This window comes from Daphnia pulex, chromosome 7 (genome assembly GCF_021134715.1).
Source record: "Daphnia pulex isolate KAP4 chromosome 7, ASM2113471v1".
NCBI lineage: Eukaryota > Metazoa > Arthropoda > Branchiopoda > Diplostraca > Daphniidae > Daphnia > Daphnia pulex.
The window spans coordinates 8,706,922-8,725,334 of record NC_060023.1 but is presented as its reverse complement, the minus strand read 5'-3'; the positions used below and the strand labels follow the sequence as shown (position 1 = coordinate 8,725,334).

Sequence of the window (18,413 nt, the reverse complement as noted above, 5' to 3'; positions counted from 1 at the left end):
TAACTCACAGCGCCTGCAAGAACACACAACTTTTAAAGATCAGAAGACAACAGTTGTCAAGGAGAAATTCTTAGAGAAACGAGACTTTACTTTTAAGTGGCGTGATGGATTTTCATACTTTCTCTTTGCAAGCAAGTTTGATAAAGAACGACGACATCACATCTTAGTTGTAAGACCCTGAAAATCGATCTAGTTATTTTTATTATGCCCATCCAAAGCTTATCGAACTTGTGATATAATGATGACATTAAACCCGTTTCAGCACACGTTATTCGAAGCGATTCCGGAGCTAGGGAAAAACAATTTAGACTTGACTTAAACAATATGGAAGTCGTAACTCATAATTGCTAGGATGACTCTTCCCTCACTATCACGTCTTCCTTTAATGTCCAAGGTGTTTTCAATCAAAGGTCGAGGCCCCGGTAATTGCTTGGTTAAACAGTTCGGCTTGATAAGTTCGTTGGTACAGCCTCCTTGACGACTAGAAAATGACGTCCAATGCCACCCAAGCTGCGGAATTCCAATTCTTTTTTTGATTGTCGAGAGAAGAACGGAGAACAAAGAAGCGATGACTACCGCAAACTGCGAACCAACGGTTTGTGCACTAGGCTATTCAATATCTGGCCTATTAATAATACGGTGTATGAACTGGTGCGCTTTGTGATTCCTAACAAAGACCAAACAGGAATATGCTGGTGAATATGCCCAATCGATAAGGCGGCCAACACACGTCTTATTAACAAAAAGAAAATAAGTATTTGCGCTGTAGAATTAATTAGTAGTAGTGTGACGACGGTTATTTTGTAGACCCAACAACAAAAAAACAATACCAGTCTGTTTCGTACAGACTCAGCAACTTTGGGATAATTAGTAAATTCTTGGTTAAAGCACGTCCAAAGTTAAAATTTAATTTACTCACTGCGCCGGGCCGCCGGCTGACGCAAAACAAAGCTGGAAAACGTTGGTAATTATATCGGTCTTCAACGCTGGGAGACAACTAAATTGATGCCAGTTAAAGACTTTAAAATTACGTGGTATGAAGGAATGGGAGGCTTGGCGTAGGGTGAAAGCTCAAACTTATAACGGCGGAGAAGACTCGATAGCACGACCTTGCTTTCTAGCAACGCAAATCTTTGACCTGGTCCAGGCGAAAATTGATTTAATAGAAATTCTGTCGCACTTAGTGCAATCTGATTAATTACCGATACAGTTCCGTGGTCCAGCACTAAACGGGATGTAGGCATACGGATGTCGACCGATGGCTTCCTCAGGAAAAAATCGTTCGGGTTTGTAAGCCAAAGGATCAGGGAAGAATTCAGGATTTCGATGAATAGCCAAAGTTAAACATTGCAAAGTAGTTCCGGCGGGTATCAAATATTCTCCTAAAAAAGATTGTTTTAATGTAAAATGAACCAAAAATATGTTTTTCATTTATTACCAATTTTGACATCTTCTTGAACATTCCTTTCAAACGCAGGGACACTGGGATAAATCCTCAACGTCTCCTTGATGCAACAATCAAAATACTTCAAATTGGGAATATCCTCTTGAGTGCAGTCTCTTTCCGATTCTCCAAAGACATCTTGTAATTCATTGAACACCGTCTCCTATAAAATACAAAAAGCTTTAAAATACGTCCTGGAATATTTGACAATTATTAAGGATACTTTTGAATTTTACCTGACATTCTGGATTCGATGCCATAGAGTATAAAAACCAGCCTATAAGGGAACTTGTTGTATCATGCCCCTAAACAAAATAAAAGTAAGGTTTAATATTTTTACGTTTAGTTAAAAGTCAATCAAGCCGATATTAACCGCAGACATGAACGTATCAATTTCTTGTCGTATGTCGTGCGCAGAAAGAACTCTGCCGTCGTCTGAAACTTTAAGCAACAAATCTAGAAGTGGTAATTTTCCTTTTCCTCCTGTAAAAAGCGGAAAGTGTTAAAGATAAAGGGAACTGATTTTGCATCATTAAAAAACAATAAAATACTGATTCCAGCTTCCGCTTCTTCCGCTTCAATTTTTAAATGCGTTTGTTTGACGAAGGTTTCCTGTCTTTTACGAATCACCTAAACAATGCAACAGCAAAACATTTATATAAAATTTACTCGGAAAATGATTAATAATTTCTTTCGCTCGTGATTGCTGAACAAGAAGTTTACGTTTTCGGTGAAACCATGGAGGGTTTTCAATAGTTGATCGTGTTCTCGTCCCAGAGCGGAAAGGGAGAAAATTCTAGAATTTTTTAACCATGGCTTTTGGAACCGTTCCACGAACACCTGTCCAATTCTACAACACAATAAAACCCGAAGCGCGAATTACAAAAATTTCCATTTATTTCTCTAAATAAGTATACCTGTAAACCGCCTTTACGTAATCAGAATCCTCAACTTGCGCGTTCATTTTCGTTCCCATCACAGCGTCTTCAACAAAGGAAAAATAATTAATTATGCAAACGTGGGCCACAGATATTTGGAAGAATAAAAGGAGTTGTTTTTTTTACCGCAAATAATGTCAAGCGAACACCTTGTAATCAATGGATAGACATCTATTTCTCCTTTACCGTCTGGAGAAGATTGGCAAAGTTCACCGAAAATTCCACAGAGGATGCGGCTTTGTTCGTTGAAAACTTCGACAAAATTATTCAGAATTGAAAAATGAAAAGCTGGCGTCAGCAGTTTCCGGCGTGATCTCCACAGGTCCCCTGCGGTAAAATACACAGTTACATTATTATTCAAATTTCTGAGCCAACTTCTCTAATTGATTTTCTTACCCGAACTTGTAAGAAGACCTTGTCCTAACCATGGATGCAACTGTTCATATGATATACCTTTATCAATGATTTTATGGCTGCTCAAAATCGTCTATATTTTAATTCAATAGTAAATATGACAATTCGGTTAATTGATATGCACACGCACTGGACTAGTACCAACGATGGGTATTTTTTTCTCAAACACTGCGATTAAATCTTACCTCGAGCAGTACGGGTGATGAAACAGGTATGAAGCAGTTCGTTCCAACGAAAATTCTATAAATTCCTCCGTACTGTTTCGTCCATTTAAATTGAAACGTATTGAGTATATCTGTAATTTTCAAAAGCCACTATTTGAGAATAAATCAAACTTAAATTGGAATCAATTCAAAAGAATAAACAAATCATTTGACTTACGATCGAGCCCTCCGGATAGATCCAAGGCATTTCCAATTAAGGGAAGGTAGAACTTGGGACCAGGAATTTTATTAACTGTCACATGAAAAGGTGAAGTGTGAATAAATATCCACCATCCTATAATTGCAAGCACGAGGATCAATCCTATCACAAAAAAAGCTGCACAGAAACTGTAGAAACTATTCATGTTGCAGTGGTCTTGACAGCTGCTGGAAACGAACTAACAAAGTGAATAACAAGATTTCTTCCTTTCGTTGGCCTTCAACAAACTAACGAATAATTCCCTGAAGGCGTAAACTGTTTTCAAGGTTGGAAATAAAATAAAATAAACAACATGCACACGTGCAGACAACTTTTTCCGACTGGTTGTGAATGCCACGGATGCCGGATCAATTGCTATAACCTATAAACTGATTTTCTTTTTCCAAAATTGATGTACAGTAATCTGTATCAGTTAAAACAGGGGTATGGAGAGAGAGTCTCCCCATATCCAAAATAAAAATAAAAATAAATCTTAACACTAATTAAAGGTAGCGGCCATAAGCGGCTAAACCTTTATTTCCAGGGGGACAGGGTAAACAAATACAAAAAAGGAAAGGTTAGCTGTGGAAAAAGGTGGAGTAAGTAATTTGCACCGTAAGAAATATTAGGGATAATTTTTTCTACTGGAATCCAACAACGGCCATTTTTGTCCATTTTATTTCGCACTCCTCCCACTATTTTCGTCAAGAATCTCAAACCATTGAAATCGTCAGTTGTCAGCGTTTTGCAGAACGCTCCATATCTCGTGCACGAGGGCTTTCATTTAAGTCAATTTTGAGTTTAAATACCTTTTAAAAGTTGCATCTCATCTGTTCCCATTTCAAAATGTCTGAAGGGGCGCGTTCAAGCTCAAATTTAAGAGTCAAAACGAAGAAATGGAGATCCAGTCTGTCGCTTTCAGATTCGAATTTCGAATTTCGAACGATCTCATCCCCGGTTTCCAGCAGTGATTTGAAGCTCACGGAACTGGGCGATGATTTGATTCAGCTCGAATTCGTGACCATGATAGCCCGAGCAGGTGGCAAACAGAAGGAGACATTTCAACTGGATCATTTCTATTCCTGCATTCCGGAATTCAGCGTGGCGTCTTCCTACTACCAGCCGAATCCATTGCCCAACGAGTGCGAATTGTGCTCGACCATCGAACCCGGATTCCCTTTCGTCATCGAACTTTGTTTGACGCAGGTCAAGCCCAGCAGAGAAATCCAGCCAGAGGAAGAGGCCAGTTGCGGCGTCGTGGGTTGCTCCGCGGATAACTACGACCGGCCCTGCTCGGTTTGGGCCAGCGTCAACGGATGCAAAAAGAGCCTAATGGAGCCGTTTTCTACCGGCCAATGGAAGTCGGAAAAATTCCACATTTCCGTGTCGGGAGTGGAGTGGAAACCTGCCGCTCAGAATTGCGTCATCTGGATGAAATTCCCCAAAAGTGTCGGAGAGATCAACGCCCACCGTCAGTTTGCGGATCTCTACGTCAAGCAATCCAACTGCGACGTCCAGTTCAGTTTCGAGGGGGTCGACGGAATAAGCGAGAAAATCGGCGGCCACGTCACGATTTTGTCGGCCAGAAGCGCCGTCTTCGCCGCCATGTTCCAGAACGACATGAAAGAAGCCAAGACGAATCAAGTGTCGATCAACGACATCAAACCGGAAATTTTCAAGCAGCTGCTGTACTACATCTACTCCGGCCGCACCAGTGCGCCTCTGACGGAAGATGCTGCCCGTCTTCTGTTTGCCGCTGCCGATATTTACAACGTCCAAGACCTGAAGAACGAGTGCGCCCGTTTCCTGTTGACCTGCGTCCGACTGGACAACGCCATCAACTTGATGGCCTGGGCCCACCTGCACTCCGTCGATAAGCTCAAGGAAGCTGCTCTCACTTTCGTGGCCTCTCATGGCAAAGAGATTTGCCAACTGGACGACTGGGAGAGGCTGATTAAAAACTATCCTGATCTCTGTTTGCTGGCCACTCGACGCATGTGGCATTAAAGTTCTTTTCATTACTGATTCATGTTGATTTTGTAGTTTAAATTAATCGGTACCTGAGAAATGTGATCAAGAATCGATGAAATACAGTTATTTGGTTTCATTTTTTTTCTCACGCAAGTCAAGATACAAATTTTAACTTTCTCTTATAAGTATTATTACTCCGGCTAAAAAGAAATTGAAAGTCAATTTTATTTGAATAAGAAAGTAACGAAAGTATAACTACTTGAATCTGAAACGACACTAGGCTTGAATTGTGTAGTAACATTTTCTTTAAGGAAACGGCGAAAGAGAAATATTCCCGACGGAAGTCGGCAACGGGAACGAAGTAAAAGTACCCAGCGACCCTGACTCGCCGAGAGCGCTGGCGGAATTGATGTTTTATGGATACGCAAGTCCTAGTCTTCTTTGACATTCTCCTTCCCCCTTAAAAAAAGAGATGTTACGTGTTTGACTGAAAGCGACTGAAAGTAGGTTTCTCTTTTTCTCTCATTTTCAGACGAGTCGTACGAATATCCTCTCCTGAATAATCGAATGACGGACTGTAAACTTGTTAAGGTCGTTCCTAGCTGTTCCCGCCCTCGCGCGGAATCGTTCCCAGCTCTCACTCAATTTTGTATAAAAAGAATACCACTCGAGGACTTGTTATCACATTTCTCTCTGTCTTCTCACCAGCAGAACAGTAACAACCATTCAACGCACAAAAATGAAAATCGTGAGTCCCTTATTTCGTTCGTGATTATCTTGATTTATCCCACAATTCCATTTTCACACTCTTTTCTTATTACCTAGGTAATTGTTGTCGCTCTCTTGGCTCTTGTCGCTGCTCAGAAAGACAAGGAACCCGTTGCCATCGTCTCGTCCAACAGCGAAATGAACGCAGACGGAAGCTACACATATGCGTAAGTTGTCCGGGTATATTCCGCTTTCAAATGTATTGTTTAATAGCTATTCAAAATAATTCATTTCTTTTTTTCAGTTTCGAAACTGCTGATGGAACTAAGGTTGAAGAAAGCGGAAGCCAGAAGCAAGTGGGTCCCAAACCCGAGGATATTGGCACCGTCTCTAAGGGATCTTACTCGTACACTTCTCCGGACGGAGTCGTCATCACCGTCAACTGGACCGCCGATGAGAACGGTTTCCAGGCAACTGGTGACCATTTGCCTACTCCTCCTCCCATGCCAGAGCACGTCGTCAAGATGCTCGCCGACTTGAAAGCGGCTGGCGTTTTGTAATCATTCGGTTATGTATAGCCGCCCGAGTGTACATATATAATTTGAATTAGTAACCGAGCACATGATGAATCTAATTTTGGACTTGTCTATTACCAGTTGTGTTACATCAGCTTTTATACATCGTCTTCCAGCAAAATGCAGAATAAATTTCGTTTGATATGTAATGTGACTAAACCAAAATTATTTTCTTATTTTAATGAAATTTTCTTTTGAAGATATTCGTTTAGAATTAAATTCGCGCTTTCAATTTTGCTATAGTAAAGCGCTCTTTTAGATGCATTTCTGAAACAAGAAAATGAAGATGGTGGTTACCATATGATTAGGAAAACGTATGATGGCATGCTTAATGAGAACGAATACACTGTCAAAGGTTATATAGGAATGTATATGCAAATAAATTCGACAGAGAAAGTGCGGAGGAAAAAAAGAACTAGCGTTGGCGGTTTGAAAGTCAGCCTTCAGACGGAAGAGTGAAGACCTTAAAGGCCACATACATTGTCATCTACCTCTCACTGCAGAGCACACGCATCTGCTTGATTAAGAATTTTAAAAAAATGCGCTATATGCAAAATATGAAAATGAAACCATCCATCATTCCTCATTCCCTTTTGGTTTCCAGGGGGGGGTCCTATTGAGGCGGTTGCGGTCTAAAAGTAATTTTTAGCGGGTTTCGTGCAAAGTATTTTATTGTCTGTGATAGGGGGGATAGTGTAACTTGTCGAGACGAACTGTTGATACTTAATTTAATACCGATCCGTTCAGCGAATGACAAGCGCGGGCGAGAAAACCGCTTATCGTTTTTGCGGTTTGGATTTAAGGAAGGGAAATCCAGGTGTCGTCTGCTATATTGTTTTGTTTAAAAAATGAAACGAAATTTGATAAGATAAAAGATAAGAAGCAAACCGAAATGATGACATTTGAAATTTAGCTGAAGGTAAAATTTAATTTGAAATTATTAATTATTAAATGTATTGCAAATGTTTAAGAGTCAATCCATGGAAGGAATCGCGTTGATATGCGAAAAGATCTTGGTAATCACAACATTCCCTTTTTGCTCTTAAACATTTTTGTTGTGAAGCTGTGAAACTATAACATAACGAATCAGAAAATATCAGCAAATCATTTCAGCATGTTCCCATAGGAAAGTCATGTACAAGTTTATATGGAAAACAGTCATGTTGATATTAGAAAACATGGTAGACATTTTCATATTTTCTTGCAAGTTTTCTTGAACATCGTGTTGCAGTATTAATCTTTTAGTTTGTAGTTCCAACAGATTTGCTTTGCAAATGTATCAACTGTTTTGTTGTTCGTAATTTTAAACATTTTGATTTTTCTTGAAGGAACAACACTGGAATGATTAGCCGACAAACAACCCATGTTTCATAATTTAGATTGTTGGATAATTTTCATATCATAACCTGTTTTAACTTATTATTCTCTAAAAGGAAACGACTGTGTCGAAAAGCTCGTCAATAAGGAAATGTCCAAAAACCACAGGCTGAAGGAATATTACTTTGGAAATCATCCAAATGGGACAGCACGAATCAAAGTGTTCAAATATTTTTTCAACTCAAAATGCGGTGTGTATATAGTAAAGGGAAAGAGTAAAAGTGTTCGCCAACCTTGAGCGGATAACTTTTTAGCAAAGAAAGCCTCCTGCAGACCTTCACTTCCTAACCATTATAAACGTATTATGAGAAATGTCTCATCATCACTTGCAGTTCTCCTTTCTCTCGGTCGGATTCTGCGAACCTGTTTGAGTCAGAGCGTTATTGGTTGTTTAAAAAAGGTCATTTCTAACATTTCTGCAGCATCATTTTTACTGCCTCGCTAGTACATCACTCCGTGCGCATATATAAAGAGATGGCTCATTGAAAAATCATCCTTGCTTTGGCGCCGACACGGAGATGAAATTTGTAAGTAGCTCAAGCTGAAAATTGATTTGAATTATTTTAAGCTTTTTTACTATCCGTGTTTTGGCTTTGGCTAATTATTAGGTAATTGTCGTCGCTCTCTTCTCGGTGGCGATTGCCGCACCCACGATGAATAAGGAGACCTTAGCTATCGTCTCATTGGACAACGAAGTCAACATAGACGGAAGCGACATCCACGAGTAAGTATATTGCGTAGGATTCTAATTGTCTGCGCAGTGCTATCGAAATAATTGATTGCTAACAAGGAATTGAACTTTGATAGTGTAGAGTATGCGGATGGAACGAAAATCCAAGAGCAGCAGAATGAGAAGTACATCGGTACCAAACCGGAAGACATTGGCATCGCTTCCAAGGGATCTTACTCTTACAATTTCCCGGAGACCATCATCACTGTCAACTGGGTGACTGACGAAAAAACTAAATTTGTCCACGCTTACATTCAAATAAGCTACCCGGTTCTCCAAAATCTTTGTAGGTCTATGTCTTGCACGACTCCCGATGATGGCCAGTGAAACAAACGCGATGCAAGTTAGATTTCGTTTGATTGCTGTCTAGTCTGTACATAGCATTTTTTTTCTTCTGGTGGAACTCAAAATAAAATTAATTGCAAGCAGCACAAGAAACAAATGGACGAACTTTGCTATTGGTACCAGCAGTTATCTAGCTTGTGAAACCTTCCGGTATTATCTCCCCGAGTACGAACTATGGATTTCTTATGACGCAATTAAAAACTGCTGAATCATTCATAACTCGTCATCATCACCACCACGAGATCAAACAAAAATACCTTATCGCGTTAAGCCTGATAACGTGACAGTGTATATAAATAAACACCAGCCGATTGCTTTGATTTATTGTTTGCCACAGTCGAAATGAAGTCAATTGCCCCCATAATAGCCCTGGCTTTCTTGGCCAGTTTTTACCTGGTCGAAGTATCACCGCAAATCATTCTCGAAGTTCCCGGCTATGGCGTTCTAAACGGTACAACTGATTTCTCTTACGACGCCGGACGCCTATTCTATGCCTTCCGCAGCGTCTTCTATGCCGAAAAGCCAGCACCGCAGGGTCGGTTTTTGGTAAGTATAATTCACTTTCATGCAGCACTGTCGTACAAGTTAGATAATTATATGCGTCCTGATTTTTCTTTTTTTCATAGCCGCCGGTTCCAAAAGCTCCTTATCCCATGGACGAAATCCAACAAGCTACCAGCAATAACTTTGCATGCCCTCAACCTGGTTTCGGAGATGAAGATTGCCTTTCTCTCAACGTTTACACGCCACAAGTATCCATTTAGAAAAACAACGTATACAAATGTTTCTGACATGGTTTAAAAATTTCCCTTCTATTTATTTGTATAGCTGCCATCCGATTCCAATTCTTCTCTTCCTGTTTTGATTTTTATCCATGGAGGTGGCTTTACTGCCGGATTCGCTTCGGCATTCGACTCGGTGAACCGATATTTGGATCACGATATCGTTGTCGTGATCATTCAGTACCGTCTTGGACCGCTTGGTAATTCATTCCTGATTGAAATTTTCTTTTTAAATCTAATATGGTATAACGCTTGATAGGTTTTATGTCGTTTGACACGGATGAGGTGCCTGGCAACGCGGGTATTTTCGACCAAATCGAGGCTCTACGTTGGGTCAACAAGAACATTCAATATTTCGGAGGCGATCCCAATCAAGTAACCATCTCAGGCGAAAGCGCCGGCAGTGGTAGCGTTTCGCTTTTACTCTTAGCGCCGCAAGCCAAAGGTAGTAACTCAATATTTAATTGAAATAAGTGAAAACTGTATTTTAAAATTTGTATTTCATTAAAAGGACTGTTCCATCGCGCCATCGGTGAGAGTGGCTCCGTTCTTTGCGGATGGGGTATCGATGATATCGGCGGAGTTAAAGCGATTTCGTTGAAAATAGCGGAACTAGCGGGATGTCCACTTGAACCCTATGAGGACCTGCTCAACTGCGTCCAGACCATCGACGCCGAATTACTTTCAGCCGCTATGAAAGAATATACGGCGAGTTTCTGTTCTTATCTATTTTTTCATGACTTTTAAATGTTCTGCACATAGTCCTTCTGCTTATTACGAATTATTTGGTTATTTTACTTTGATAGAATGAAGATAAGGTGATGAATGGTGGTCTCGGATTCAGCTTTTTACCCGTCATTCAGGTGGCTGGAGCTCAGAGGATCATCGAGTCGGACCCACGGCAGCTTTTCAATTCCGGAAACTTCACAATTGTTCCAACGATGTAATATTTATTCATAAGCTCTTAACACGATACAAGAGAGCATTTTCTTCTAGGTTTGGTGCAAATCAGCAGGAGGGCTCCCTCACAGTTGCAGGTAAAAGGCAAAGCTCATTGTCATCCGTTATATACGTACTAATAGCTCGAATAAGCGCATCAGCGGGTGTAAAAGTAACTCACTTATTATGCTCATGCATATTGGTGCGCATAATTTTAGACATATTTCGTAAAATAACAAATTGAAGTGGTTATTGTTTCTGGGTTGTCTTCCCCACAGGTTTGTACGACTACTACCTTGAACCGAACAATTTGACCGAAAATGAAACCTTTTTGGCCAACGATCTTGTCCCGCTGATTCTCAAATCCCTGTGTAAGTAGAAGATAAGAGAGGCTTAACATTTCTGTCTGGCATAATTGATCTTGTATTGTATTGGATTTCCGGTTATTAGTTATCGAGGACGAATCCGGCGAGTTGGCGGCCCAGTTGACCGAGAAACATTTAGGAGATGCCGAATTGGGAAACTTTACATCGATGACGCCTGGACTTACAGACGTAAGAAAACCGCTTCATTTCATTCCTAAAATTGTGAATAAAGATTTGATTTGCATATTATGGCAGTTGAGCAGTGTACTGTTCATAAAAGAAGGAACATACGAAAATTTACAGCTCATTTCTCAGCACAACCCAAGCGCATTTTTCTACTCGTTCGAATACGAAGGGAGGAACAGCTTGTGCAATGCCTTTTTTATTGGAAATCAACCACCAGTTCCTCATGGTATGTCCGCACTTCTTCTCATTTAAAAACGACTGATTTTTATTTCTTTTTCTGCGTGTCGTTTTACGTACAGGCGTATGTCATTCTGACGAATTGATCTACCTTTTCGTTTACCGATTTACATCCATCCCGCCGAGTCTTAATGCCAGCGAGACCGAGGTCTCAAGGAAAATGCTTCAGATCTGGACGAATTTTGTGAAATATGGGTAAATTACTAATACGGCTATACTGTGAATTATTTAGATTAGTCTTTATGTAAGCATATAAAATAGAACGGTTATTATTAATTTTATTTTGGGTAATTATTTAGCGATCCGACTCCCGACGGCGTAGCCCTGCTGGATGGTATTCCAAAATTCGCGCCATACAACGCTGCGGACGAATTTTACATGGCGATGGATGAGGTTTGGTCAACAAAATCGGACTACACTTTGACTTACACAGTGACAGCTGATGAACTCAACCCTTCGCCTAACTAGTGAGGAAAATGCGTAAACTAAAATACAGAATGCTGATCGCTTTCACCTATATTAACCTAGCTAATCAACTTTGCTGGCCGCCTTGCCCCTAGTGTTACGTGCTCGGCTACCAATAAATAACACAGTTATAATACAAAATTATACATAAATGCGCAAACTGGATTACAAAGAATATTTTATTTAACCTTCTGAACGATACCACTCATAAATCTCTCAACACTCCAGGCATTTGAGTAGAAAAATTTTGGCGTATTCTATTTTTAGAAAAAAGGACATTTTACCGAAGTAAGGGGTTGAAACCTAAAGGTTTGGAATGGTAAAAGAAACGTAATAGAAGAAAGGTAGAGGTAACCAAATGTCGACGAAAAGGCAGGCCATCACAGTTCGCCCAGGAGAAACAACGGAATAGGCTAACAGACCAAAATCTGATATCATGCTGAACTGCTGAAGCCTGGCTGGAACTAAACCGCTTGGCGGCGCTGTGCGGTGGTAGGGCAGTTTTGCAAAGCAGTGGGAACTGGGAAGGGAAACAAAGATTCAAATAGGCATTTCGAGTCTTCGAGAACATAAATTCACTTCAGCAATGTTGAAAATACAATAAAAATTTGGCTACAGTAGCTAACTTCTGCTAATGTTGTAAAAACACAAAAATAAAACTGCCCTATCACCGCACAGCGCCGCCAAGCGGATTAGTTCCAGCCATGAGTTCAGCATGATATCAAACTCTTAGTAGTTAGTACGTCGTGTCGTCGTTGTTTCTCCTATCTCCTGTCTTTCACTTGGTTCGCCATTCAGATTTCAGACGTATCGTCTGAGCTTCGGCAGTTTGGTTGAAGTGTTATCTTTAAGTGAATCGTTGTGCACTTACAGTACGCAATTTTGATTGAAATTTGATTCATTTTTTGGCTGTCAACGATGTCATTCAAATTTGAAGTAATTGACGTGATGACACGGGTCAAATGGTTCACTCAACTCAAAACCCAAAAAAAGGAAACAAAGAATAAAACTTCTGAGGCGATAAACACGGGATCTGTATTCGAAGAGCCATTGGATGGGGTCTTTCAGTTGAATCATTTCGACAGGAGTATCCCTTTCTTCAAGATCGCTTGCAAGTACAGCCGGATTGAAGATCTACCCGAAGAAGAGGAATACATACTGGCGTATCGTATTGACGTGTGTTTGAAGCAGATGGAGTCGCAAGAAATATTCGACCATCAAGAAAGGAATGCTGCCAAGAGAAGAAAAGTTTATCCAAGTAAGGCTGGTGTCGTCTCGACGGATAAAGTGGCTCAATCAACTCCTCATAATATGAAGCGCCCCTCCAGTGTTTGGCTTAACTTCAATCGAGACGAAAAGAAACTCTTGAAGGTGAATTCACGTTCTGTAATTATCGATGGGCAACAACTAACAATTGATTCGGAATGGACAGAACAATTTATTGTCAAGTTAGACACGATCTACAGCTTATCGGTTCCGTTGATTTGCGTCTTCTGGATGAAGTTTGCCAATACCGATCACGGTGAAATGAATGTCGTTAAACATCTGACGAATCTGTTCGTTCGGCAATCGAGCTGCGATATCCAGTTCTGTTTCAAAGGAGGTCGAAACGTTGGCGGGCACGCTACCATCTTGGCAGCCAGAAGTCCCGTTTTTGCCGCAATGTTCCAGCACAACATGCAGGAGAAGAAGACGGGAAAAGTTGTGATAGAGGACATCAAACCAGAAATTTTCAATGACCTGCTTCACTACATCTACTCCGGCCGGATTCCAGCCCCACTGAATGAGAAGACTGCCCAGCTGATGTTTATGGCTGCCGACAAGTACAACATCGACGACCTGAAAGAAGATTGCGTCACTTTCCTTCTCTCTCAAATGCAGACGACCAACGCCCTCGGCCTGCTTATCTGGGCACACCTGAACTCCATCGAGAAAATCAAGGAAGCTTCTCTTAATTTCGTGGCCGCCAACGGAAAAGTGATTTTCCAAACGAGCGAGTGGGAGAAAATTATTACTGCCCACCCTGACCTCTGTTTGCTAGTCACCCGACGAGTGTAATAGAAGGTGCTCTGAAAATCTACGAACGTTATTTTGTAGCCTAATTTCATTACACGTCGTACGCAATTAACTATTGTGAAACGAATGCATTTTGTTTTACTATTGGTGATGAATATAGACATTTTCCAAGATAGTCTTTGACCTGAACTTAGTAACTTTTTTCTTCAAATTTGTTTTTTCTTGGTTTATTATACGGGCTATCGGTTTGCTTAAAGAGTTTTTCAAAATTACATGAATACGCAATTAATCACCTGCAACTTAAAAAATCGAACGAAATAGTTAGAATACTGTTATTTAATCTTCTGAACGATGTCACTCATAAATCTCTCAACACTCCAGTCCACCAGGCATTTAGACTACATAAAAAGGGGCGTGTTTTCTTTTTAGAAAAAATTACATTTTACCGAAGATGGGGTTGAAAATAATGAAAAAACCTATGATTCGGCGGATTCGGTATGGTAAAAGCAGAGTCATTCTCTATTTCTCTTGCTCTAGTAAAAGAAACCAGGTAAATAGAAGAAAGTTAAATAACCCAGTAACCAAATGTCGACGAAAAGGCAGAAAGAACTTTTCTGAACAGTCATTGGAAAATCTAGGACAAAATTTAGGGATTTAGAGAAAGGATTTATAGAGAAAATACATTTAGGGATTTTTTTTAGGGTTTGGTTTGTGTCCCTAGACTGGGAAGAAACGTTCAAAAAAAGCAAAAAAGTCTGGGAAAAAAAGTTCCCTAGGGGACGACCCCCTTCTTAAAAATTGGCAGCCCTGGGCAAAGCTCTGATATTTCGGATTTCGCCATTCTTTACGTTTTTGTCTAGTCTCCAGACGTATGGTTTGAGCACAGACGGTTTGAGCTTCAGCAGTTTGGTGATTAAACGTTAAAGTGTTGTGAATAGTTGTGCAGCACTTACAGTGCGTGATTTTGATTGCATTAGATTGATTGTCTGACTTGTCTACGATGACGCATGAGCGTCTTTGAAAAAGAAATTAAATGTTTCATCAGCACACTTCAAATCTTAAGTCATTACCTGGAAACAAATCATCCAGAATCTCTCAGATGTCAAAGGTTTCTTCGGATGGCACCCGACGCCCTCGGACTCAAAATGCTCTAACTTCTAGACAGAGTAGAGCCAGGTTTGAGGAGCCACAGTGTGTAACACTTAGTAGCGATGAAGATGATGACTCCTTTCAGGAAACAAAAAAACTCAAATGTGATGGTACTCACAAATCCTCTGAAAAATTGGATGAAAACCCTTCAATTGTGATTCAAGTACAGCCCAATATTATAGAAAGTCAGTTAAACTCAATTATTTCCACTGCTGGTTTTTCTTGTTGATTAATTTATATTTTTCTTTTCAATTCTTTGTTTACTTGTAGGTGAAGCTTCAAAGGGTGTCTCGATGGATTTGCCTGTTGATACAGAAGAGAATCTTGAATCAAACGATATGCTCCTCTGGAAAGAAGGTGGATTGAATGGGCCTTTCTTTGCCGTAAACTGCCGATCTGTTCGTATTGGATCATATAAGATTGTTCCAGTGGGACGTGTGTTATTCTCATCCGAAGGAATTATGCTGCAAGCTCCAGTATTTCACAACCACAACGGGCCATCAGAAAAGAGTGCTGTTTGTGTCAATGTAGTTATCCCAAGTCAGCAACTATTAAAAGTGGACGCTTATTTCAGCCGAAAGCTTCAAGTCATCTTCCTAAATGTTGGTCCAAGCTGGTGTCGCCAGCTTTCAAAAAAATTAGGGCTATCCAAAAGTGGCCCATATTGGGATTTTGCTAGCGAAGACGAAAATAAAAAACGATTGACACTTTTTCCCAATGATTTGGACGATGCAGCGAAGAACGCAATCAAACAAGTTTTCGTTTCTCAAGGTGTTTATCACGAAATTGATCATACCGAGGCCAGACGACTCTTGATTATTTCCTCCAGCCTCCAACCTCCAGAAATTCGTGATGCGCTTAAACGTCTCACCGCGAGCACTGCTGTATCAGCAGAAGCGAGTGTTTCGACAACTGAAACGCAAGATGTGAATGGTGATGGCAAAGAAGACTCGTACAAAGTTGAAGTAAGTAGTCGATATACACCTAAACTAAAATTTTGGTCAAATATGTAGTTCGTAGAGCTAAACGCCGAATTTGTGCTTAAAATCAGTCTTCTTTCTCTTCTAGTTACGTTACGTTGCCAATACCGGTCACGGTGAAATGAATGTCATCAAACATATGACGAACCTGTTTGTTCAGCAATCAAACTGCGATGTTCAGTTCTGTTTCAAAGGAAGCCGAATAAAAGTTGGCGGGCACGCTACCATCTTGGCAGCCAGAAGTCCCGTTTTTGCTGCCATGTTCCAGCACGACATGCAGGAGAAGAAGACGGGAAAAGTCGTGATAAAAGACATCAAGCCAAACATTTTCAATGACCTGCTTCACTACATCTACTCCGGCCGGACTTCAGCCCCACTGAATGAGAAGACTGCCCAGCTGATGTTTATGGCCGCCGACAAGTACAACATCGACGACCTGAAAGAATATTGCGCCACTTTCATTCTCTCCCAAATTCAGGCGACCAACGCCCTCGACCTGTTGATCTGGGCACACCTGAACTCGATCGAGAAAATCAAGGAAGCTTCTCTTAATTTCGTGGCCGCCAACGGAAAAGTGATTTTCAAAACGAGCGAGTGGGAGAAAATTATCACTGCCCACCCAGATCTCTGTTTGTTAGTCACCCGACGAGTGTAAAGAAAGGTGGTTTGAAAAATCTACGAACGTTACATTTGTAGTTTATTTTCATTACACGTCGTAGGCCCACGCAATTAACTATTGTGAAACGAATGCATTTTTTTTTTACTATTGGTTTTGAATACAGACACTTTTCAAGAAATTCTTAGACCGTTCACTTGCAAGTTTCTTCAATATTTTCTTTATTTCATTTGTTTGTTTTACGGGTTATCGGTTTTCTTAAAGAGTTATTTATACAAAATTACATAAATGCGCAATTAATAGATTACAAAGAATTATCCTTTGCAATTTTACATTATTCTAACTATTTCGTTCGATTTTTTTTAACCTTAAGAAGGAATCTAGTAATCTACTCATAAATCTCTCAACACTCCAGGCATTACAGTAGAAAAAATTAGGGCGTATTCTTTTTTAGAAAAAAGGACATTTGACCGAAGTAAGGGGTTGAAACCTAAGGTTTGGAATAGTAAAATAAACTAGGTAATAGAAAATAGGTAGAGTAACCAAATGTCGACGAAAAGGCAGAGCCCAAGTATTTTGCCATTTTATCGCGTTTTCGTCTAGTCTCCAGACGTATATCGTTTGAGCTTCAGCTGTTTGGTTTAAAGTGTTGTGAATAGTTGTGCCCTTACAGTACGTGATTTTGATTGCATTTGATTTATTGTTTGACTTGTCTACGATGTCATTCAAACATGAAGTAATAGACGTGATGACGCGGGTCCAATGGGACACTGAACTCGATGCGGAACCTATCTCCGAAGAGACCCTGGATGGGGAATTTTGCCTGACTCACTTCGACAGGAAGTATGTCGACAGGATCGTCCCTTTCTTTAAGGTGGCTTGCAAGTACAGCCGGGTCGAGGAGCAATGCCTCGATTTTCCTCATCAAGAAAAGTACTTACTGATGTATCGTATTGACGTATCTTTGAAGCTGTGTGCAAGAGATTTGGAGTTGCAAGAAAAATTGGAAGCTGAAAAATTGGAATCCAGCCCCGGTTGGATTACCGGTACTATCAAGAGAAGAAGAGTGAATTCAGGAAATGAAGTTGGCGTCTCGACGGAAAAAGTGAATCCATTAATCCTTAATAACACGAAGCGTCCTTCTAGTGTTTGGATCAACTTCAGTGGATACAAAAAGAAACTCTTGGTGGTGAAATCGCCTGTAACTGAGGATGAACAACAACCAACAACCATTTTGGAATGGTCAGAAACATTCTTTGTCGACTGCGATTCTAGTTACGACAGCTTATCGGTTCCGTTGACTTTCGTGTTCTGGATGAAGTTTGACAGTACCGATCACGGTGAAATGAATGTCATCAAACATATGACGAACCTGTTTGTTCAGCAATCAAACTGCGATGTTCAGTTCTGTTTCAAAGGAAGTCGAATAAAAGTTGGCGGTCACGCTTCCATCCTGGCAGCCAGAAGTCCCGTTTTTGCCGCCATGTTCCAGCACGACATGCAGGAGAAGAAGACGGGAAAAGTCGTGATAAAAGACATCAAGCTAAACATTTTCAATGACCTGCTTCACTACATCTACTCCGGCCGGACTTCAGCCCCCCTGAATCAGAAGACTGCCCAGCTGATGTTTATGGCTGCTGACAAGTACAACATCGACGACCTGAAAGAATATTGCGCCACTTTTCTTCTCTCCCAAATGGAGACGACCGACGCTCTCGGCCTGCTTATCTGGGCCCACCTGAACTCGATCGAGAAAATCAAGGAAGCTTCTATT

At 40.6% G+C, this 18,413-nt stretch overlaps 5 protein-coding genes across 6 annotated transcripts; 4 read left to right on the top strand and 1 right to left on the bottom strand.

The window, feature by feature from the left end:
• Positions 1-163: 163 nt before the first annotated feature.
• LOC124197896 (cytochrome P450 4C1-like) lies at positions 164-3,458 on the bottom strand. Of its 2 annotated transcripts, none has more exons than XM_046593465.1 (12): positions 3,178-3,458; positions 2,982-3,091; positions 2,779-2,869; positions 2,509-2,709; positions 2,362-2,428; positions 2,168-2,294; positions 1,996-2,074; positions 1,818-1,927; positions 1,681-1,749; positions 1,439-1,607; positions 1,203-1,382; positions 164-1,138 (listed from the first exon to the last, which is right to left on the bottom strand). In XM_046593465.1, exons 1-12 carry the CDS (start codon positions 3,362-3,364, stop codon positions 981-983), a joined length of 1,548 nt encoding a protein of 515 aa, XP_046449421.1. In that variant the 5' UTR covers positions 3,365-3,458; the 3' UTR covers positions 164-980. The 2 variants fall into 2 exon arrangements, with proteins under 2 accessions (XP_046449421.1, XP_046449422.1); XM_046593466.1 differs by having other exon boundaries at positions 2,982-3,110; positions 3,178-3,413.
• A 2,297-nt stretch (positions 3,459-5,755) lies between these two features.
• LOC124197892 (endocuticle structural glycoprotein SgAbd-3-like) lies at positions 5,756-6,601 on the top strand. The gene is made up of 3 exons (XM_046593458.1): positions 5,756-5,917; positions 5,995-6,104; positions 6,182-6,601. The coding sequence occupies exons 1-3, from the start codon at positions 5,909-5,911 to the stop codon at positions 6,435-6,437; spliced, it is 375 nt and encodes a 124-aa protein (XP_046449414.1). The 5' UTR covers positions 5,756-5,908; the 3' UTR covers positions 6,438-6,601.
• Positions 6,602-7,308: 707 nt separating this feature from the next.
• On the top strand, positions 7,309-9,224 carry LOC124197893. The gene is made up of 4 exons (XM_046593459.1): positions 7,309-7,371; positions 7,886-8,356; positions 8,438-8,553; positions 8,637-9,224. The coding sequence occupies exons 2-4, from the start codon at positions 8,348-8,350 to the stop codon at positions 8,884-8,886; spliced, it is 375 nt and encodes a 124-aa protein (XP_046449415.1). The 5' UTR covers positions 7,309-7,371; positions 7,886-8,347; the 3' UTR covers positions 8,887-9,224.
• LOC124197891 (juvenile hormone esterase-like) lies at positions 9,219-12,038 on the top strand. The gene is made up of 12 exons (XM_046593457.1): positions 9,219-9,450; positions 9,531-9,656; positions 9,733-9,886; positions 9,946-10,131; positions 10,198-10,394; positions 10,493-10,629; positions 10,683-10,723; positions 10,904-10,996; positions 11,076-11,179; positions 11,246-11,402; positions 11,476-11,608; positions 11,713-12,038. Exons 1-12 carry the CDS (start codon positions 9,247-9,249, stop codon positions 11,879-11,881), a joined length of 1,701 nt encoding a protein of 566 aa, XP_046449413.1. The 5' UTR covers positions 9,219-9,246; the 3' UTR covers positions 11,882-12,038.
• A 2,692-nt stretch (positions 12,039-14,730) lies between these two features.
• LOC124197890 lies at positions 14,731-16,820 on the top strand. The gene is made up of 3 exons (XM_046593456.1): positions 14,731-15,228; positions 15,314-16,008; positions 16,112-16,820. The coding sequence occupies exons 1-3, from the start codon at positions 14,928-14,930 to the stop codon at positions 16,676-16,678; spliced, it is 1,563 nt and encodes a 520-aa protein (XP_046449412.1). The 5' UTR covers positions 14,731-14,927; the 3' UTR covers positions 16,679-16,820.
• Positions 16,821-18,413: the final 1,593 nt, after the last annotated feature.

What these genes read in the sequence shown, in the direction of transcription:
- LOC124197896 (XM_046593465.1), bottom strand. Translation starts at nt 3,364, where the DNA reads ATGAATAGTTTCTACAGTTTCTGTGCAGCTTTTTTTGTGATAGGATTG. An exon ending in TCTATCCGGAGGGCTCGATC is followed by an intron (nt 3,092 to 3,177) that starts GTAAGTCAAATG and finishes TGAAAATTACAG; the next exon opens with ATATACTCAATACGTTTCAA. An exon ending in TTGATACGTTCATGTCTGCG is followed by an intron (nt 1,750 to 1,817) that starts GTTAATATCGGC and finishes TATTTTGTTTAG; the next exon opens with GGGCATGATACAACAAGTTC.
- LOC124197893 (XM_046593459.1), top strand. An exon ending in GACGGAAGCGACATCCACGA is followed by an intron (nt 8,554 to 8,636) that starts GTAAGTATATTG and finishes GAACTTTGATAG; the next exon opens with TGTAGAGTATGCGGATGGAA.
- LOC124197892 (XM_046593458.1), top strand. An exon ending in GACGGAAGCTACACATATGC is followed by an intron (nt 6,105 to 6,181) that starts GTAAGTTGTCCG and finishes TCTTTTTTTCAG; the next exon opens with TTTCGAAACTGCTGATGGAA.
- LOC124197890 (XM_046593456.1), top strand. Translation starts at nt 14,928, where the DNA reads ATGTTTCATCAGCACACTTCAAATCTTAAGTCATTACCTGGAAACAAA. An exon ending in ACAGCCCAATATTATAGAAA is followed by an intron (nt 15,229 to 15,313) that starts GTCAGTTAAACT and finishes GTTTACTTGTAG; the next exon opens with GTGAAGCTTCAAAGGGTGTC. An exon ending in AAGACTCGTACAAAGTTGAA is followed by an intron (nt 16,009 to 16,111) that starts GTAAGTAGTCGA and finishes TTTCTCTTCTAG; the next exon opens with TTACGTTACGTTGCCAATAC.
- LOC124197891 (XM_046593457.1), top strand. Translation starts at nt 9,247, where the DNA reads ATGAAGTCAATTGCCCCCATAATAGCCCTGGCTTTCTTGGCCAGTTTT. An exon ending in CACCGCAGGGTCGGTTTTTG is followed by an intron (nt 9,451 to 9,530) that starts GTAAGTATAATT and finishes TTTTTTTCATAG; the next exon opens with CCGCCGGTTCCAAAAGCTCC. An exon ending in GCTGATTCTCAAATCCCTGT is followed by an intron (nt 10,997 to 11,075) that starts GTAAGTAGAAGA and finishes TCCGGTTATTAG; the next exon opens with TTATCGAGGACGAATCCGGC.